This window comes from Macrosteles quadrilineatus, unplaced genomic scaffold (genome assembly GCF_028750875.1).
Source record: "Macrosteles quadrilineatus isolate MER2022 unplaced genomic scaffold, UCM_ALF_1.0 Scaffold_8__2_contigs__length_117827958, whole genome shotgun sequence".
NCBI classification, from domain to species: Eukaryota; Metazoa; Arthropoda; class Insecta; order Hemiptera; family Cicadellidae; genus Macrosteles; species Macrosteles quadrilineatus.
The window spans coordinates 96,900,239-96,921,560 of NW_026542601.1; the positions used below are offsets into that span (position 1 = coordinate 96,900,239).

General features: G+C 37.2%; 1 protein-coding gene across 1 annotated transcript; it reads left to right on the forward strand.

The window, feature by feature from the left end:
- The first annotated feature begins 374 nt into the window (after positions 1-374).
- Positions 375-20,230, forward strand: LOC129000587 (hydrocephalus-inducing protein homolog). The gene is made up of 26 exons (XM_054427548.1): positions 375-455; positions 509-631; positions 837-983; positions 1,037-1,159; positions 1,213-1,335; positions 1,389-1,511; positions 1,565-1,687; positions 1,741-1,863; positions 1,932-2,039; positions 3,401-3,507; positions 4,855-4,993; positions 5,234-5,344; positions 5,781-5,956; positions 7,211-7,310; positions 7,844-8,046; positions 8,680-8,788; positions 9,779-9,915; positions 11,451-11,601; positions 13,969-14,078; positions 14,589-14,721; positions 16,000-16,161; positions 17,623-17,871; positions 18,433-18,531; positions 18,816-18,929; positions 19,631-19,703; positions 20,028-20,230. The coding sequence occupies exons 1-26, from the start codon at positions 375-377 to the stop codon at positions 20,228-20,230; spliced, it is 3,450 nt and encodes a 1,149-aa protein (XP_054283523.1).
- The last annotated feature ends 1,092 nt before the right edge of the window (positions 20,231-21,322 follow it).

Consider the following 21,322-nt stretch of genomic DNA (forward strand, 5'->3'; position numbering starts at 1 on the left):
TTGTTTATATTGGATTGCTTAATGTACATTAGAACTAATTTAAAACAGTTTCAAACTAATAGCTCTGTTCATAACTACTTTACTAGGCAAAACAATTATTTAAGAACTGACCAATGTAACTATCAAAGGACAATTAATTCAACTTTTGAGCTGGGTAAAAGAATGTACAATAAATTACCGAACCATGTAAAGCAGCTAGATTTAATTAGATATAAATCTTATTTGAAGCGACTCCTCCTAGAATTAAGTGTATATAGTGTTGAAGAATTTGTTAAATATTTAGACGTTTATTTGTGTCATAGTTAGTTGTAGTGTTTCTTTTTAGAAATGTAATGACGATGCACCAGTTTGATGTTACCTGCTGTAACCCATAAATGTTATGTGCAAATAAATACTTTGACTTTGACATTGACATACCACATGTAGACACTCACCCTGCTGCCATGTTTGAGAAGGTATGTCTGAGTAGCAGAGGTCGTGGAAGGTAGTGTTTGACCCTGAGGTACAGGGAGTGTACCAGCAGCCACTACAGCTGGAGGTGGCAGGATGGAGAAGACAGTACCATCTGACACTAGAGGCTGTGTGTGACATACCACATGTAGACACTCACCCTGCTGCCATGTTTGAGAAGGTATGTCTGAGTAGTAGAGGTCGTGGAAGGTAGTGTTTGACCCTGAGGTACAGGGAGTGTACCAGCAGCCACTACAGCTGGAGGTGGCAGGATGGAGAAGACAGTACCATCTGACACTAGAGGCTGTGTGTGACATACCACATGTAGACACTCACCCTGCTGCCATGTTTGAGAAGTTATGTCTGAGTAGTAGTGGGCGTGGAAGGTAGTGTTTGACCCTGAGGTACAGGGAGTGTACCAGCAGCCACTACAGCTGGAGGTGGCAGGATGGAGGAGACAGTACCATCTGACACTAGAGGCTGTGTGTGACATACCACATGTAGACACTCACCCTGCTGCCATGTTTGAGAAGGTATGTCTGAGTAGTAGAGGTCGTGGAAGGTAGTGTTTGACCCTGAGGTACAGGGAGTGTACCAGCAGCCACTACAGCTGGAGGTGGCAGGATGGAGGAGACAGTACCATCTGACACTAGAGGCTGTGTGTGACATACCACATGTAGACACTCACCCTGCTGCCATGTTTGAGAAGGTATGTCTGAGTAGTAGAGGTCGTGGAAGGTAGTGTTTGACCCTGAGGTACAGGGAGTGTACCAGCAGCCACTACAGCTGGAGGTGGCAGGATGGAGGAGACAGTACCATCTGACACTAGAGGCTGTGTGTGACATACCACATGTAGACACTCACCCTGCTGCCATGTTTGAGAAGGTATGTCTGAGTAGTAGAGGTCGTGGAAGGTAGTGTTTGACCCTGAGGTACAGGGAGTGTACCAGCAGCCACTACAGCTGGAGGTGGCAGGATGGAGGAGACAGTACCATCTGACACTAGAGGCTGTGTGTGACATACCACATGTAGACACTCACCCTGCTGCCATGTTTGAGACGGTATGTCTGAGTAGCAGAGGTCGTGGAAGGTAGTGTTTGACCCTGAGGTACAGGGAGTGTACCAGCAGCCACTACACCTGGAGGTGGCAGGATGGAGGAGACAGTACCATCTGACACTAGAGGCTGTGTGTGACATACCACATGTAGACACTCACCCTGCTGCCATGTTTGAGAAGGTATGTCTGAGTAGTAGAGATCATGGAAGGTAGTGTTTGACCCTGAGGTACAGGGAGTGTACCAGCAGCCACTACACCTGGAGGTGGCAGGATGGAGGAGACAGTACCATCTGACACTAGAGGCTGTGTGTGACATACCACATGTAGACACTCACCCTGCTGCCATGTTTGAGAAGGTATGTCTGAGTAGTAGAGGTCGTGGAAGGTAGTGTTTGACCCTGAGGTACATGGAGTGTACCAGCAGCCACTACAGCTGGAGGTGGCAGGATGGAGGAGACAGTACCATCTGACACTAGAGGCTGTGTGTGACATACCACATGTAGACACTCACCCTGCTGCCATGTTTGAGAAGGTATGTCTGAGTAGTAGAGATCATGGAAGGTAGTGTTTGACCCTGAGGTACAGGGAGTGTACCAGCAGCCACTACACCTGGAGGTGGCAGGATGGAGGAGACAGTACCATCTGACACTAGAGGCTGTGTGTGACATACCACATGTAGACACTCACCCTGCTGCCATGTTTGAGAAGTTATGTCTGAGTAGTAGTGGGCGTGGAAGGTAGTGTTTGACCCTGAGGTACAGGGAGTGTACCAGCAGCCACTACACCTGGAGGTGGCAGGATGGAGGAGACAGTACCATCTGACACTAGAGGCTGTGTGTGACATACCACATGTAGACACTCACCCTGCTGCCGTGTTTGAGAAGTTATGTCTAAATAGCACAGTATAGTACCATCTCACTAACTTGGTTTTTGTGAATCTGTAAAGGCAATTGTGTCTGACACACCTAACTGTGATTTTCATCATCATTAACATAATTTTAATCACATACGACTATCCGCAGTACTATCCTGATAATTAGACCAATTTGTATATACCAGGGCAAAAATGTGGCTCGGATTCCACTATAAACTGAAGGTCGCTTAGTTGCCATTAGCTGTATGGGCTATTAATTAACAGCTGTGTCTAAGGAATATGTCGGCCTTAGTCACTAACAAGATTACAAGATCACGCCACTCATCCTACACTCATCCTACACTCATCTACATTCATACTTGGCTTAAAATATCTACTTTGTATGGTCGCCAATTCATCGAAAAGTATTACAAAGTATTATGTTAATCACACTGGAAAAATCGCTCAAAAAGGGTTTTCAATGAAAGCCTTTTTTGAGCGATTTTTTCAGTTTGAGGGCCTGACTTTTTTTAACATAAGTAACCAACTTACTGTGCACCCTCACAACACGGGCGTATCCTTCATGGTCTTCTAACACTAGATTCTTTATTAAATTAGAGATTTTTGTTTTACTTGTTCCCTCATCATCTCGTATATTTCACAAAGTTATTCCAAGGGACCTTTTACGATTGCCCAACAGGGCTGAGCTTTTTAACAATACATAAAAGTCCTTTTTCTTCTCCTCATTGCATTGCCTGCACAAGAGGCTCTCAACTGTAATTTACATCTTGTTCAATTGCCCACAAAAGACCCAGTGGCCACGAATAATGTCTACTGTTTCCTTAGACACCTCCTGATTAGACTTACTTAGGTCCTCCGGTGCTACTGCTCCTGTTGGTACACATATCACCAGCATCTTCTTTGATCATAAGGGGGTTGTTTTTAAGTTAGGGCCGTTTGCTCGTACAACTTCTTATAATGTTAGCTTAAATTAATATTGTATAATTTACCAATTTACCTGCTGTAGTACATTTTTTTAGGTTATAGATTCACTGAGTCCAACATCTATAAGTCAGTGTGTTTTCTTAAACAATGAGAAGATATTTTACTTTGGTCCGGTCTTTGCTACACCTGCAAATAAAGACAGGTAAATAATATTTAGTTTTAAAATGCATTGACCATCATTAATTTTTAAATTGCTTGCTTTTACCATTGTATAATCTATTCTTATTTTTTACTTACACTATCTTATGTTTTGTATGATTATTTTGAAATTCAACCGATTGTAGCTTGGATTTTCAATGGGGTTTCCATAATATTTATGTTAAATATTATTTTTACGTGCATAAAATTTTCACTTTTTCTGGGTTACTCTCTCCATAATCTTGTGTCAAATTTAGGTGGGAGAGTAAATGAAGGTAAATAATGGAGACGGTACAGTTTTATTTTTATAAGTGTATTTTTTTTTTCAAACAATTAGGATTTCACTGTAGAGTATACTTGTTATAGAGACAACTAAAATATATCAAATTAAATATGTGACTTTCAGTTACCAGTTACACATGTCTTCTACGACCAATATTTTTGGAGCTATTCTCAAGTCTTTTTGCTCTCTCCATCAGGTTGTCTGCATACATGACTATGGTTGAAAACATAGTGAATTGGCGAGGGTAGAGTGTAGCGGAGAGCATAGCTAAGCAGGTTTTAAATCATACATGTATGTAGGTGCACCAAAACATAATGGAGTAGGTACCCACGTCTACACGCTAGCCTCTCCGCACCCACATATTTTTACCTCGAAGGTTTGGTCGAGAGTTGAGCCTTATTAGCCAATGTGACTATATAAATACAGTTTTATTTCGTCAGTTCGTGAACGGTGTCCTGTTTGGGACAAGGAATTATTTTATTACAATGAATGATATGATATTGTGTAATTATTCTTGTTGAAAACTGATACATTTTATATACAATTTTTCCATACACAGTTTTTTTCCAATATATTTTTTTGTATTATGCAATTTTTATTATTTAATTATGTTGACAGTTTTTCAATGAATGACAACTTTGTTGTGTTTTACTTTTTTTCACCATTCATTGAAAATATTTACTAAATCATTACATTTAACCCTCAAGATAGATGGATTAGGTTTAACGTATATATTCATAACTACTATAATATAGAAACTCTTATAGCTCTCTCTCTCTCTCTCTCTCTCTCTCTCTCTCTCTCTCTCTCTCTCGCTACCGTTGTCGCTCCACTATGTGTATTTAAAGGTACAAAAAACTCTCAGCTACACTCTCCGCTACAATCTAGCCTCGCCGCTCCACTATGTTGTCACCCTAAAGAGTGTATGATTTTTTATGATTCTTAGCTTTGGAGTAAAAAAAGTTTCTATATGAAAAAGATTTTTTCACAATCATATATATTAGCCAAGTAAATTTGTTCATTATAATGTAAAGTAGTATCACAATTTGATTTAATTTTCTTCCTCAGGACAAATGATCTAACTACAAACTTTTACTTCACAAATATTTCTGCTGTTAATGTTGAAATGGATTTTGCATTTGTGAATGTGGAAAACCGCCGGGAAGGCTTTGCATTTGGTTTCAAGCCCAACCAACTTCACATTCTTGTAAGTTTGGTAGAATGTTTACGCTTTTAATCCCAAATATATCTTAAAAATAAATTTGAATAATGCAAGTAATTAATCTCAGCATATGATTAGACAACTTAAAGCACTAATTGTGTAAAACGTGAAAGTTTAGTAAATTTTACGTAGTATTTTATCCTCTTAACTGTTACTTACAATTTTTTGTTGTTGTATAATCTAAGTATCTATCGTTGTAACTTAAAAGTCTTGTATTTGTTACAGCCAGGAGAAACAAAAGCCTTGGAAGTGTTTGCTTGTCCAACAGTGGTTGGAAAACACAAGGCATCTCTGGTATACTCCATAGCAAATAACTCCAATCCTGGTGTTATTGAGGTACAGTAACGGCTTTTACAGTGTGTATTTGAATCTGAACATGAGTGTAGAATGAAGTGAGATGATCTATTTAGCAAACAATTACTCTACTGTATTAACTGCGCTGTCAAGCATGTATTCTTAAATCATTTGTGCCAGAAATACCTAATACAAAGTGCTGAACCTATTATTATTATTGTAATATGAGTTAAAACATCAGTTTTAGAATAGTGTAGGAACATTGTCATTGCCAAAATAAAAATGTAGCCTATTGCCAGGAAGTATTTTCTGAGATCATATTTATACCTATCTCCACATGATATTATTATTCTTTATACAAAAACCTTTTTTAAACACGTCTCTCAATTTACTCTAGAGTTATCAATTATATTAACTATATAACAAAACAAGAGTAGTTTGGTAAGTTTATTTCAGGTTTGATATTTTTATGTTACAGATGTCTTGCATTGGAATAAAACCAGAGTTTGAATATGAGCCAAAAGAGATCAGGTTTGAGCGAGTGTTGCTCTACCGCAAGGAGTTTAGCGAGCTCACTCTGTCTAATTTGTGCTACAAGCCACTGGGTTGGCGACTTGTCGATCTCTCACTGCTAAGCAAACAAATATCTATCAGGTAAACAGCTGTTTTGTTAACTATAGATTCCAAAAGATTATTCGTAGAACCCCAGTTAACCAAATGTGGGTTAACCGAAACCCAGGTTAACCGAAACTGTTCCATAAAATAATACAGGGCTAAAATATAAGTACGTAATATGTAAACAGCGAGGCGTAGTGCCAAGCCCCTTTCTCCAGAAAGATCCAGAAAGTCACTGTCACAGTTGTGCTGTTATCGTGTTGTAGTACTGTAAAGGCCTGTTTTGCCAGAAGCGGCTGTTGCGTCTATCACTAAGCGATGATCGCTAGAGTGATAATTGCTCAGCGTCTATCGCTCAGGGCTATTTTGCCAGAAGCGTCTGTTCCTTACAATTATTTGATCAGTGAGTGGTTTTATTTGGTGGCGATAGGAGTGCTGTAAGTAAAAGCAAATAGTGAATTATTTGTCAGCTTAGGAATTGGATGATACAAAGAATTTAGAAATCTTGTCCAAACCCAGAGAAGTGTGTTCTATGTTTTTTAAGAGACCTGAAGAGGGATACTATTAATTATTAATAGAAAACTACTCCTCCGTTCTAGAAAAGGGGGGAGGGTGTGCTGAAATGATTTCAATCAATTTATCATCTTCTTCACTAAGTCCCCGCTTTGATTGTGACATGTTACTAAACTTACAAACTGGATTAAAAACACAACTTTTAAGAACAGTAAACAACAGTGTTTCTTCTTCTAATAGACGCTAGCGACTGCGTCTTCGTCTGCTCCAGGAGCAGTGGTCCGCAATAGACGCTAGCAGCTCAGTTACAGACGCTGGCAGCTGTAGCGATAGACGTTTCTGGCATAACAGACTAACCTGAAACAATGCAAAGCAGTTATCCACTCATTCTAGCAAATAATCATTCTAGCAATTCATTTCTCACTGTTCTTTTTTTGGGATGCTTTTGAGTTCTTTTGATATAACGTCTGTTGTATCTATGTACAAGTACATTAGGTAGATGCACCAGTCACTTCTGGCATAACAGGCCTTAAAGAATTACTTAATACATAGGCTATTTTTAGTATATGACAGGTTAACCAGAAGTCCTGATCATAATTCACTGATCCTGATAGATATCCATGTACATTACTGATTTTACTAGAGAGTGTGTTTAGTATTTTAATAATTTTTCTATAGGTACCTAAATTAGGCTGGTTTAGGAATGAAATATAAGTTGCTAGTTACATTATTAATGCATGTTTCACATGAACATAGTTTTGTTTTATTTTATCTTTCCAGTCAGCAGTCTGGAGTGATCTCAGCCATGCAGAGTTCCAGTGTATACATCAACTTCTTGGCGTCTTACGTTGAGGTGTCCAAGAATGTAATACATATTGAGGTAGGTCTCATTGAAAACTGCTATTATTGTTTAGTCTGAACTGAAACCCTGCAGGTTATGAAACTAGACACTGTGTTTTGATTCATTTATGGCAATGCTAGTCAGGAAGGAAAACTTTTCTGTTATTTAGTCGTGAATTTTCATTAAGACTCTCCCCTTCAATAAACCATAAAGACATGATTGTGTGATGTCTGTAGTGGTGGAACATCTTGTTGGAACTACTATTCAACGTGTTTTGGGGAAAACTCCTTTTTGTGGTACAAAAACCAGATGGAGGTATTGCAATTACATTCATATAGAATGTAGAGGTGCTGATTGTTGAAAGATAAAAATTGCTCCACCACTCGGAGGGTTTTATTCGGATCAAGCCATCTCTATCAGTACATACATCGGCCCATTTTTGCAGCCAACACACAAGATTAAAATTACATAGGTAGTCATATGTACAACAACAGTAAACTTAAACTAATACATACAGTCTGAGGCTCGTAAAGGTTTAAAAGGGCTGCTACGTTGAACAATATTTGTTATAGGTTTACGATGACCAGTTCAGAGGGAGTCCCTTTGTGTCAGAGCCCATCCCTGTGATCCTGGAGGCAATAGATGTCCTGGTAGATGTGATGTTTCCAGCAGGATGTGAGGATTCTGAACTTAAATTCCAGTCCGTCAAGGTCGGAGTGCCAGAGTCTCAAATTGTGGCATTGAAGAATCTCGGCAAATATGATGTGACATTCTCGTAAGTCGTCTATTATATATCAAACATTCCTAATGAACACACTCCAATAGAGTCCACTAACAGCCAATGTTTAAAAAAATTTTAACTTTTGCTTGCAACTTGTGACAGAAGTTATTTGTAATGGTTTAAGTTAGGGAATAGTCCATACTGTGATTTCATATTTATTTATTTATTTAAAACAAACTTTTGTTAGAGAGCAGCCAACTTTTCTTAGATTTAATTTGCCAAACTTAAAATATTTAATAAAATACATAAAAAGAGTTTAATCAAAATGCATTCAAAGAGTTCCTCAAATGTTAAACAACTATTTTATTTATTATTACTAAAAATACATTTTAATAAAGGAAATTATATAATATTAGGCTATAAGAAGAATGACGAAGCACCTGTGCATTTATCTATAACCTCTGTTTATGTGCTAATAAATATGATATGATATGATATAAGTTTGTGGGGAATTTCTTCAGACTGCAAGTAAAAAACTATGAAAATCCTGGACTTAATTATGATTTATTTAACAATCGAAACCATTGAGACATATTAACTTAAATCATTTGCTTAACTTATTGCCTTTTTGCAGAATTTGAATTTGTCAAGTTTATCCTCACTAGTTATACAGATTTAATGTTTCAGGATAAAATTTAATGAAGAATGCAAAACTCACTTTGACCTAGATCAAGTGTTCACTTTCACACCGAAAAGTGGAACGTTGCCCAAAATGGGAAAATCTGTACCTGTTCAGGTTAGTATTTTTTAAACCAGCTTTTGTTCAATTGCAAAGGAGCACAGCTGGTCTAGTGATTAAAGGACTTACATGCTATTAAACAGACAATCCCCGTGTGTAAGATAGGTGTGCATAAGTGTACCAAATAGATACACTAACAGTAATTATTATTAGTGCCGGACTTCTGTCTTAGAGGTTCTATCACCGAGGCTTTAAGTTTTTAACTATGCGAAGATGCTGTAACACAGTAGTTTGAAGTGTAGCCCCATCCATTTAAAGAATGAAGAAAGAGAATTCATCTTAGTCGCATGAGAACTTTTCATGTGTTACATTACACCTTCCACCAATAGCTTAATAGACCTATAATAATTTCACGATTTACTTTAGAACTGATTTTAAATCAAATAAAATTAATCTTTTGTATAGTAAAACTTAATTAAAATTTGTTTATCTCAATTAAGAATTAATAATAAAAAAAATATGTCAAATCTGAAATCAAATCACTGATTATAGTAATTCCAGTTGCTTCCATTTCCTTGCCTATTTAACTAAAGGATTGATATTCTTTTGAAAAAACAAAAAGATATAGGCCCTAGGTACGTCTAATAACACTATTAATAATATATTTACACTTATACTTTTGACTCACAAGACTGTAAATACATATGAAACATGGTAAGTATTGATCGATTTCGATTTCGATTGGACACTCCACTCATTAATAGGTGAATCCCCTATCAATCCATCAATAGGTCCCAATAGGCGAATGACAAGAATGAAATTGGCGTCCCTATGTACTATTGGTTACCGGAAGTACCGGCCAATAAGTTTCTACAAGTACAACTGGAGTCAAAATTTACTTGTTCATTAATGAGCTTATTTCTATGTTTAAATTTTTTCTTGTAAATAAACCATCTTCCCAAGCATTCATCACATTTTCTTACATATTCTTCATTGATATTATTCACCAGTGTCATGTAACACTTCAATAAAAGGCTTTGTCTACAGATAACATGCATGTGTACCAAGCCAGTACATCTCAAGAAGGCTCCGGTAGTGAAGGTGTGGCTTGTAGACACAGGACCAGGGGCTCAGCCAGTTGCTGCCATTCCCATCAACGTCACTATCAATGCCTTCTCCTCACAGTAAGTGTTGCTAATACAACGGTCATCATTAAATCCTAACTTGAACGGTTAGCCAAATCATATCTTTCTATATTGATTGATATTTCTGGACATAGGGATCCAATCTATTTCTTTCCTGCTCCTTGAAATTTATGCTAGAGTGTTAATGGAATTTCTAGTGATGACATACCAATAATATTTGACAGTTTTGATTAGGAAGAACTTTTCCCAAAATATTTATCCTCTGGTTGAAAAGTAAAGAAACAACATAGGCCTACAGATGTGAAACCAGAAATTGGCATGAGTATGTTTTGACAAACAAGTTTTCTTGGAGTAGAATTGAGTTGGATAATACATAAACCAAACTCTGCTAAGAACCTAGAGGAATTAGACTTCAATTCTTTTTAGTAAATTTCTTGTTCCTCACTTACTTACTTCCTCTTCTCTGCCACTGTTCTTAAGACTGGGGGTTCGTCAGGGTGGTCTTAGGGTTGATGACCCGAGGACTTAACTTCATTTTTTATATACTGGGGTACAGTATATAAATCACTACTAAAAACAGGGAAATTTAACCACTTTTTAACAATCAAGACACAGTGTGTAAATTAAGTCTTGAAACAAATCTGCATTTTTTAAACTGAAATAGATAGAAATATTCTGTTTGTGGTGTTGATTGTTAACAAAGGTTTCGTAATTTTTCACATCAATAATATTTTTTAAACTCCCTAACAGGGTCCGGGGTAGGGGGTGGCTTTTTTTCAAATTGCAACCCCTATTGAGTGACCCCTAATTTTTAAGGATTTGTCAAAAGAAAAGAAACACAATGACGCAAACCCGAGGTGGATATCTCACCCCTAGCCAAAATGGCGGGTATTTCAAAATTTAATTTACTGTATGTGAAAAAGCACCAATTTCACAAATATGGAAACAAATCTGTTTTTTAAACCGAAATAGATACAAATATTCTGTTTGTGAAATTGATTGTTAACATAGGTTCTGCAATTTTTACATCAACAATACAGTATTTTTAACCCCTTTAACAGGGTAGGGGGTGGGTAGTTTATTTTTTTTTTATAACAATCTCTACTGAATGACCCCTCATATTGAAGGGTTTGTGAAAAGAAACACAATGACGCAAACCCGAGGTGGATATCTCACCCCAAGCCTAAATGGCGGGTATTCCAAAACTTTATTTATGTGAAAAAGAACCCATTTTGGAATACCTGCCCTTTTGGCTAGGGGTGAGATATTTACCTAGAGTTTGCGTCATTGTGTTTCTTTTGACAAGCTCTTCAAAATGAGGGGTTGCTATTTGAAAAAAATAAGTCACCCCCTACCCCCTGCTCTGTTAGGGGGGTTAAACAATTTTTTTGTGTAAAAAATTGCAGAACCTTTGTTAAAAATCAATGCTACAAACAGAATATTTCTGGTTTTAAAAATTCAGAATTGTTTCAAGACTTAATTTACACACTGTATATATTATTCATAGTCCAAAAGCTAGTTAGACATGTTTACATCGTATCCTGTGTGTGTGTACTGAATGATGTGTGTTTCAGGTACAAGGTGTTCCCACAGTCTGAACTCAACTTCAGCTCCATGTTGGTAGGCACCAGGAAGGTGGAACACATTGTTATTGAAAATGTTGGCAAGTTTGAATTTATGTTTCAAATACAAACTGTGGAGCAAGAGAAACTTGAAAAATTAGAGGTATTGTATTGTATATAACTGCTATGGTTGTTTCCAAATTTGTAGTGGGCTAATGTTTAGTAAAAATGTTTGTTTTTTTTTTCTACTCGGTTAAGTGGTGTCAAGCTGTAAATACCCTATTACATTTTAAAGAAAATTTTACTCTGTGTATAATGTGTCTCAAATCCAAAACTAAACCTCTACTAGATGTAGATAGTTTAGAAGGTAAAAGAATAAGTGCTAAACCTTTGATACAAAGTACCTCTTACTATATTGATCCTCCATTAGCGTTGTAAGGGAGTTCCTTCATTAAATCAGACTTGTAGCGGTACAGTAAATGGTTTAGAGAATATCGGTTGGAAATTAAGTTACTGAATCTGAGATCTAGGATAACTAGAAAATTGTGGTGATCATTATGGGGACATGTGGTAATTTTTATGATGAGGCCAGCTCGATACCGAGGACATAGAAACTTCCGATTACTAATTCCTACATTTCTGGTATCGGGGTTACCCTTGTGCCCCCCCCCCCCTAAATTGGTTAACTTACCTGGATATCTTAATAATGCTAATATAACCATACAGCTTAAACATAGAACTTATCCATAGCTGCCCCAAAGGAGATATTGATTTTGATGTAGACAGGTTGGCGTCGGGAGGTGAAGTAGAACGGGTGATGGTGAAGGAGGTGAGGGAAGAGTTTCCTTAGTCGCGGCAAGTTGCGAGTTAGTTAAGCAGCCCGGCTTCACGAACTGGTGCACACTAAATAAAATAGTGTGCTGCTATGCGACACAGACTTTTAAGTGAATTGACATTTTATAAAATAATCATAATATTTTCTTATAGATATTATTATAATATTTACTTTCATGGCGATTTAATGCAATGACGTTTTTATTTAGGGCCATCATTATCAGAGCTAGCAAGGATGCCCATTGATTTGTATTTTGTTATTATATTCTTTATTTCTTTACATAAATGGTAGGGATTGGCGTAAATTAGCAAACTTTATGAGGGAGGCGTGGAGAAGGAGGTGGGAGTTAATTAGAGAATTTAATTACGAATAAATAAAATGATTTTTTTTTCCAAATTCAAAATTGTTTTATTATCTTTCTAATTTATAAATTAAATCAAAACAATAATTATGTCAAACAACTTGTCAGCCTGTCTTCTTAAATATTCATAGTAATTTTCATAGTTTTCATTATGCGTAAACCTTTTAAATTCTAATAATTTAAAAAAATAAAATAATAAAAGTTATGTAAACAATATTATGAAAAAGGTATTTTTTTTAGTTTTGTTGAAAATGGATGTAAAATTGTATGTAAATTTGTGTATGTTAGTAAGTGTATTTTGTTTCAACTTAATTTTCATAAATGTGTTTTCCAGGTGTGCCAACCAAACAGACGGTCGTAGACCATTGTTTAATTGAGTGTATGCTTGTGTTATAAGAAGAATGTTTATGTTAAAATAAAGCACTTTATTCATTCATTCATTCATTCATTCATATATTCTTTATTTTTATTAATTTTCCTTGGTTTTAGAAGCTTGACTGTGTACCCTACAGTGGCCTATTGTGCCACAGCATTTAGTGGGTGTATATTTTATGTTACCTACCTTTAGCTTTGGAAATATGCATACACTGATAAACAAATGCTAAACCTTTTACAACTACAATAATTTTTAGATCTATATCAAATACTTACTTACTTACTTACTTACTGCTGTGGCCACTGGTACCCTAGATGGTACTTGGCCTCCCCAACACACTGCCTTCATTGGTCTCTGCTCCTTGCATCTTCCTTCCTTCTCCCTAGCTTAGGTCTTTCTCCACTTGGTCGAACCATCTAAGTTCCAGTCTTCCAAGGGGTCTTCTACCTTCTGGGTTATTCCTCAAGATGTTCTTTGATAGGGAGTTGTCATCTTTTCTTAGAAAATGCCCTGCCCATCTCAGTCTTCTGCTCCGTACCTCAGCAACAATATCCGGATCCTTAAATAATTCTCTAAGTTCCCAATTATGTCTCGATCTCCATTGTCCATCCTCAAAAATCGGTCCGTACACTTTCCTCAAAATCTTGTTCTCAAATACAATAGCTTTCCTTTCTAATTTCTTGCTTAAGATCCAATTTTCTGAACCATACAGGAGAACTAGACACTGAGAACTAGTGAACTAGAACTAGTGTGATGATTGTCTTATAAATCCTGAGTTTGGTGGTGTGGGATATTATTTTTGAAGTTAGTAACTTGTTACAGGCCGAAAAACTTTTTTGTGCTAGGTTTAATCTATTTTGTATTTTGTATATCAAATACAGTGATCAACAATATTAAAATCCTTGTTGAGAGCCCCTGGGTGAAGTTTTGTATTACATTATTAGTCATATGTTTGCAGCCCAAGCAGTCAGTAAAAGCTGCTCTATCAACAAAGTCAAAAAGCAAAGGGAGTGGCCAAAGTTCTGTGAAAACTGGGATAGAAAAAGTGGTGGCTAAGAGTAAAGGACGGTGAGCAATTTTTTGTATATATAGTTTGTTGGCTTATTTTCTGAGATTTAGAATAGCCTATAGTTCTGTTTGTTGTATAATAAACAAACTAAAATACTGCAACAAATTTGTACTAGACAATTAGACATCTTTTTCACATTTGCTGTTTACAACTTTCTTTTTTTATTCTGTTATGTTACTAAAATATTTTATTTTAAAAGCATACACATATGGAACTTCCATGTTAGTTTTTTTTTAAACAGGCTTATAAATTTGTTTGTTTATTGTAACTTACAAGGATGTTATGATATCTAAACTTTGGATATGGTAATCTACAACTAATCGTTCTTGTTCGTATGGGTGTTACCAGTTACACTTAAGGTGGATAAGAGCGATCACTGAGCAATGAGCACAGATGAGCAATGTATTTGAGGACATAATCATTCTGCTATCCATGTTTTGTATTTTTTTCTATATATATTTTTTTATTCAATAGTTGATTTTATTTTTCCATAAAATGTTGATGTCCAGGAGGGAAGACACCTGGGGCACTATGACTGTTGGAGCATTCACACTGTCACACTCCAGGGGACTGGTGATGCCGGGCAAATCATTCAAGATTGATGTGGAATGCTACGTCTCCTCCCAGGATACTTTTTGTGAGGTATGTTTACAAACTTCTGCTTATTAATCCATATCTACAGAAAAATACTTTTAATGTCACAGTACAGTACTCTCTCTTATCCGGATACCTTTTAACCGGACATCGGATTAACCGGACTACACTTGGCGGAAATGACATCTGTTTAACCGGACAACTTTTATCAGCACATTGGTTTAACCGGACTAGATCGGCAGGAAGTGGGCAGTACTGAAACGACTATTCTCGTGGGAAAGATTTGAGACCAGTGATCATGTGTCTAAATACAATGCTCTCCTAAATTTAAGTCGAATATCACAGTAAACAATCCGTTTTAATGAGTTTTTGGGGACGTCGGTTTAACCGGAAAACCCGTTATCCGGACTGGCCTCGATCCCGAGGAGTCCGGATAAGAGGAAGTCTACTGTAAGTTAAAACAAGAAGATATGAACGAGTATTTTGTATAAGAATAAATCTTGGGAAAATGGCCTGCAAGGCATGTTTTATACTTAGCAGGTGACCACAAACCACTGAAGCGTGGTTGATAATTTCGCTTCAGCACTCGTAGTGAAGAGAATCTCAGTACTACCATCTGTATACTAATAGTACTCAACCAGGGTACTCATAATATCACAACTGGCTGTGTAGCAAAGTGGATAAAGTGCTCAACTTCAAATCTGCTGGTTCGATCACAAACCTTGCACATTGCAAGATTGTGCATCTAAAAAATCAAACCAGATCTTGTGATAGTGCTTAAAGCAATTTTTTTGTACTTATGCTTAGTACATTCTTAATTAACCGAGGTTGTTGGTACCAAGACTACCAAGACCAACTCAGTTACCAAGAATCTTGGTTAACCCAGAGGTCACTTAGATTTTGAGGTTAGGAATTATGGTACCTCATTAGTAAGTAATTATGTATAGTACTTGTATGATATAAAAAAAAAACTATGTTTTGATAATAAATAGCGAATAAAAAATGTACGATTATAATTTTAATGGATATATATATATATATTTAAAGATTATATAGTTTTGTTTGCAAAACAAAACCATATCACAAACATGCTCAACACTTCCTTAATCAAGTTTAAACCGTTTAAATGCAGTTTTATTTTAAAGCTTAGCTAAGTCAACACGCTACACCATTAAAAAAACACACACACACACACAATAAGGTGAATCTTTCTAGTTTGAAAATCCTAAAATTACTTTTTTTGAGTTCAACCTGATCCTGTTCTATAATTTGTTTATAATGTTATTGTGTCTTGTCTATTTATATTAATGATTACATTTTTGGCAGGAGCTGGTCATCAAAGTCATGGAATATGCATGGATGAAGAGAGAGGGCACTCATATTAAACTGAAAGCTGTTTCTTATTTACCTTTCATAAATTTTGAAAATGTTCAAAACATCTTCCAAGAGGCTAGTCCGTTTGGCACCCAAGGACATTTACTAGTTGAAGTAAGCATGACACATATGTCAATGTTCAAAAGAGTAAAATCCGTTTAATATTTAGGAGAGTAACCACATGCTAGTCAACTATATATTTTAAATTGACAAAGTGTATAGTTTGATTCATGATGTGGTTTACAGCAAGGATTAAACCAGAAACATGTTTTCAAATTAAAGATCTTACATAAGTGATAATGTCATTCTATAAGACAAATTTCCCAACATGTAAATAGTATTTATTATCTGAAAACATAGCCCTGAGAAATAAAACACAATAATAGCTACATCTACATCCTTTTGTCAAATTGATTGAAATTGGAAAGTTGTTTTATTTTGGTTTTTGGACAGTTGCTCAAATAGGGATATTACCCCCTTCGTTCTAAACTTTAAAATCTCTTACTTAAAAAAATCCTATCCCATTATTTTTCTAAGGATTAAGGCTGCGCTCTACCCGTCTCGCGCGCAAATGCAAGGGTTTTAGTTCTTACTGTTTGTAGCCCCATTTGTGAACCAATTTAAAAGATCTTGGTGTCATATTTTTGTTAAATATTATTGTAGTATTGCCATTTTTTTAAACATTTTGATAATTTAAAAAATGTTGGGCTAAAAGGTTGGCAAAAATGTTAAAATACACGTTTTTTATCATAAGTTTTAACGCATACAAACAGTTTTTAGAGAGAAATAAAACAGAAAAAGTGCAATAGATTATTAAAAACAAGAATCTGCAGTTAGTTTATTAAAAACTTTAAGGATAACGATGTAATCACCCAGATTCAAAAGGCTTGCAAGCTCTCTTCATCGCACTGTTCTATGCATAATGGTATAGGGACATTGTCGTTGTATTGAGAAATCCGAGCTGAGGTAGAGCGCCCCCTTAATAATCAAACTTGACTGTCGAATTGTGGTCTTTTGGAGGTGACCACTGAATTGGCAAAAATAACTGGTCAACATATTGGATGAATTGTAGCAGTTGTATTTTTGAAATCTACTGAAGTAATTCTGCTCTGAAACAAACTGGTCTAATGGCCAAGCACCGGGATTTAGTCTCCAAGTTACTGGGTTCAAATCCTGCCAATAACCAATGACTTTAGCTATGTGGCAACTGGCAATGCCGCAATCTCCTAGGGCTACCAAGAAGTAATGTGTAGAGCGGTTTTGGGTTAGACACTAAAACCCTAGGGAGTAGGCTACTCCCTAGGGTTTTAGTGTCTAACCCAAAACCGCTCTACACATTACTTCTTGGCAGCCCTAGGAGATTGCGGCATTGACAGTTGCCGGAGTAGGGAATGATGTTGGGACAAAAATGGTACAATTCAACTGAAATAATTCTGCTTTCCTTGAAGATGGATAGCTGGATCACATCAAAACGCCTAAGTATTTTCACACCATTTCAATGTGGCTACCTCCAGAAGACCAAGATGCGATAGTTTGTAAAGTATCTTAATCTTTTTCAATTGTGAATGTCCACAGGGAGACCCTAACATCTCGTATGATGCGGATCACAATGTGCTTCACTTCACCAATGGCTGTGTTGGATCCCAGGCTGTTATGAACCTACACCTGCACCTGTACAACAGTGGTCTAGTGCCTTGTGAGGCCACAGCTGTTATCATCAGTGACAACGAGCCGGCTGTGTTCTACGCCACTCCCGACAAGTTCACCATCATGTCACACTCTGAATTGACTGTCACGCTGGCCTTCCGACCTACGCAGATAGGGGTATTAATATATGCTGCTTAACTGTATCATTCACCTAGGCCAGTGATTGCAGAGATAAGACAGTGCAGACTGCAGGCCGGTCCCAAACTAGCAATACCTATCTTATCAGCTGAGCTATAGTGTTCTCTGTTCTGTTATATAAGTACCAGGGGTCAGATTAAACCAAGATGGTATTTGCAAATCTTTTCAGAAAACTTTTAAATATAAAATAGAACTCTCTACTTTTATTTTTATAATTTAATTTGAGACCATTTGACTTTTCAAAGCTAGATAAAAAGCTTTATGGAGTCTTGAAGTAGTAGAATCCTCCATGAACTAACTGTATGTACTAAATTGTATTTGTTCTTCTCCACTATACATTTGAAAGAGAAAACAAAAATGAACATCTGTTATCCTTGTTTCATCCATTGTTATAATGTTCATTTGTAAAAAAAAATTAAACTTCAGTTTTTGTTTTGTGTTAGTATTGAGATATGATGATGAGGGTGAATATCTGACAAAACCAATCACACATTAGTGTACAAACTAGAATTACTTACTTACATGTTTGTTGGTTTGTAGGTGTTTGAAGAAATATTAGAAGTCAGAGTAGCTCTACCAAGCCCTCTAGAGCCTCAAGTGTTCAAAACACAGCTCATTGGCGAAGCTTATCTTCCTCGGGTAACTATAAGAGCTACCTAGTACCTATCATGTAAAAATCAATAATATACTCCTAACAGAAGCTATACAATGAAATCACTAACTGCTCAAACTGTGATTAGAGTAGCATTATGCTAGGATGTCTAAAAGCTCTTGTATACTTATTACCATCAGTACTTTACCAATGTAAATGACGTAGCTGATTTATTTAAATTTTTTATTCATATTGTTAGAAAAAAACTTACAAAATATAAGTTTAGGTAAATTTAAAATTTAACTAATATTCTTATGATTATTTTGTATAGATCACGGTGCTCTCCCCGCCTCACCCATACAAGCTTACATTTCCTCCAACTCTGGTGGGAGACTCTAGCGAAGAAACTATTAGATTTGTCAACAACGGCAATATCAATTGTTCGGTTAGTGAGTTAGTGTACTTAGGTTTATTCTTGACATGTGTGAGATAAATAATGTATGAATTTAAGATCATATTCTTTTCTTAGTAACAAAAAACCTAGTGTAAAACTAATATCAGGTTATATGACCTTAGGCAGGCTAAACCTTAGTTAAAACCTTAGTTCTAATACATTTCCTTGAATGTGCCATGCATGTAAACCAGTGTAACGGCAATAAAGCATTCTTATTCTTATTCTATGTTGCAGCTGATGTCACTTTATACAAGGAATATTTATGTATTTAGCATAACTTTTTTGTATTAGCTTAACTACAATAGAATCTTGATTATTAAACCTTCGATCACCCACCCTCTGTGTTGTAAAAACTCTCTCTTTGGGTGGGATCAAGTAGCAGAAGATTAGCTGCTATTCCGAGTAGCATGACTATACACTAAACTGCATAGAAATAAGCCAGGCTTCTAGCACTTACATTTACTCATATATTTTATTTGCATTCACACACTGTAAACTTGTCTACTCCTCACTTAGGGATAATAAGTTTGAATGGTTTTATTCAAAACACACAAACAAATTCATAAAGTTAAATGAAACATTGCTGCACAAGCTCAATGTTAACTGTGGCTTTAACTCATTACTTACTTACAAAATGAAAAATAACGGTGCTTGTTAATGATTTTATTTTATAACTTACACATTTGTTACAGATTATAATTGAAATGTTAACCAACAAAAACAGTGGACTATCATTCTACTCAGATTCTACATCAGTGATTAAAGGTAAACTATATAAATGTTTTGTTCAAAAGATTTGGTTTTTTTAAACACAACGTAGAGTATCATCAAATTAAAACATCTTACTTACCAACAAAATATCTTGCTTACTTTGCAATTCTCTCTTGGGGCCGAACAATTTTACAATGATTTTTGGCATTGGTAACAATTTGCTTTTATATCTGTCAGCTTAAGATTTTCTCTAATTTATTTAGGTCATCCCTAACGTGGTCGATCTAATCAAGTAGGAGGTTTCTGAATTACTTAAGTTATATCTGCCTTCAGAGATATATGTAAACAAAACAGATAACACTTTATGACTGTCTACAGGTAGTCTGTACCAAGTACAGTTGAAGACTGGTGAGGAGGCAAGTGTTGTAGCCAGATTTAGTCCTGCCGTGGCTGGTACAGTGATGGGTGAGGTGAGATTAATGGTGACCAACAACCCCTATGAGGACACGACTGTGGTGACTGAGGCAGTCGGCTACACTCAAGACATTGTGGTGGAGGGTCTACCACTGGTGAGGAGGTGAGTGTTGTAGCTAGGTTTAGTCCTGCCGTGGCTGGTACAGTGAAGGGTGAGGTGAGATTAATGGTGACCAACAACCCCTATGAGGACACGACTGTGGTGACTGAGGCAGTCGGCTACACTCAAGACATTGTGGTGGAGGGTCTACCACTGGTGAGGAGGTGAGTGTTGTAGCTAGGTTTAGTCCTGTCGTGGCTGGTACAGTGAAGGGTGAGGTGAGATTAATGGTAACCAACAACCCCTATGAGGACACGACTGTGGTGACTGAGGCAGTCGGCTACACTCAAGACATTGTGGTGGAGGGTCTACCACTGGTGAGGAGGTGAGTGTTGTAGCCAGGTTTAGTCCTGTCGTGGCTGGTACAGTGAAGGGTGAGGTGAGACTAATGGTGACCAACAACCCCTATGAGGACACGACTGTGGTGACTGAGGCAGTCGGCTACACTCAAGACATTGTGGTGGAGGGTCTACCACTGGTGAGGAGGTGAGTGTTGTAGCCAGGTTTAGTCCTGTCATGGCTGGTACAGTGAAGGGTGAGGTGAGACTAATGGTGACCAACAACCCCTATGAGGACACGACTGTGGTGACTGAGGCAGTCGGCTACACTCAAGACATTGTGGTGGAGGGTCTACCACTGGTGAGGAGGTGAGTGTTGTAGCCAGGTTTAGTCCTGTCGTGGCTGGTACAGTGAAGGGTGAGGTGAGATTAATGGTGACCAACAACCCCTATGAGGACACGACTGTGGTGACTGAGGCAGTCGGCTACACTCAAGACATTGTGGTGGAGGGTCTACCACTGGTGAGGAGGTGAGTGTTGTAGCCAGGTTTAGTCCTGCCGTGGCTGGTACAGTGAAGGGTGAAGTGAGATAATGGTGACCAACAACCCCTATGAGGACACAACTGTGGTGACTGAGGCAGTCGGCTACACTCAAGACATTGTGGTGGAGGGTCTACCACTGGTGAGGAGGTGAGTGTTGTAGCCAGGTTTAGTCCTGTCGTGGCTGGTACAGTGAAGGGTGAGGTGAGACTAATGGTGACCAACAACCCCTATGAGGACACGACTGTGGTGACTGAGGCAGTCGGCTACACTCAAGACAT

What these genes read in the sequence shown, in the direction of transcription:
- LOC129000587 (XM_054427548.1), top strand. Translation starts at nt 375, where the DNA reads ATGTTATGTGCAAATAAATACTTTGACTTTGACATTGACATACCACAT. An exon ending in ACACCTGCAAATAAAGACAG is followed by an intron (nt 3,508 to 4,854) that starts GTAAATAATATT and finishes TTTCTTCCTCAG; the next exon opens with GACAAATGATCTAACTACAA. An exon ending in CCAATCCTGGTGTTATTGAG is followed by an intron (nt 5,345 to 5,780) that starts GTACAGTAACGG and finishes TTTATGTTACAG; the next exon opens with ATGTCTTGCATTGGAATAAA.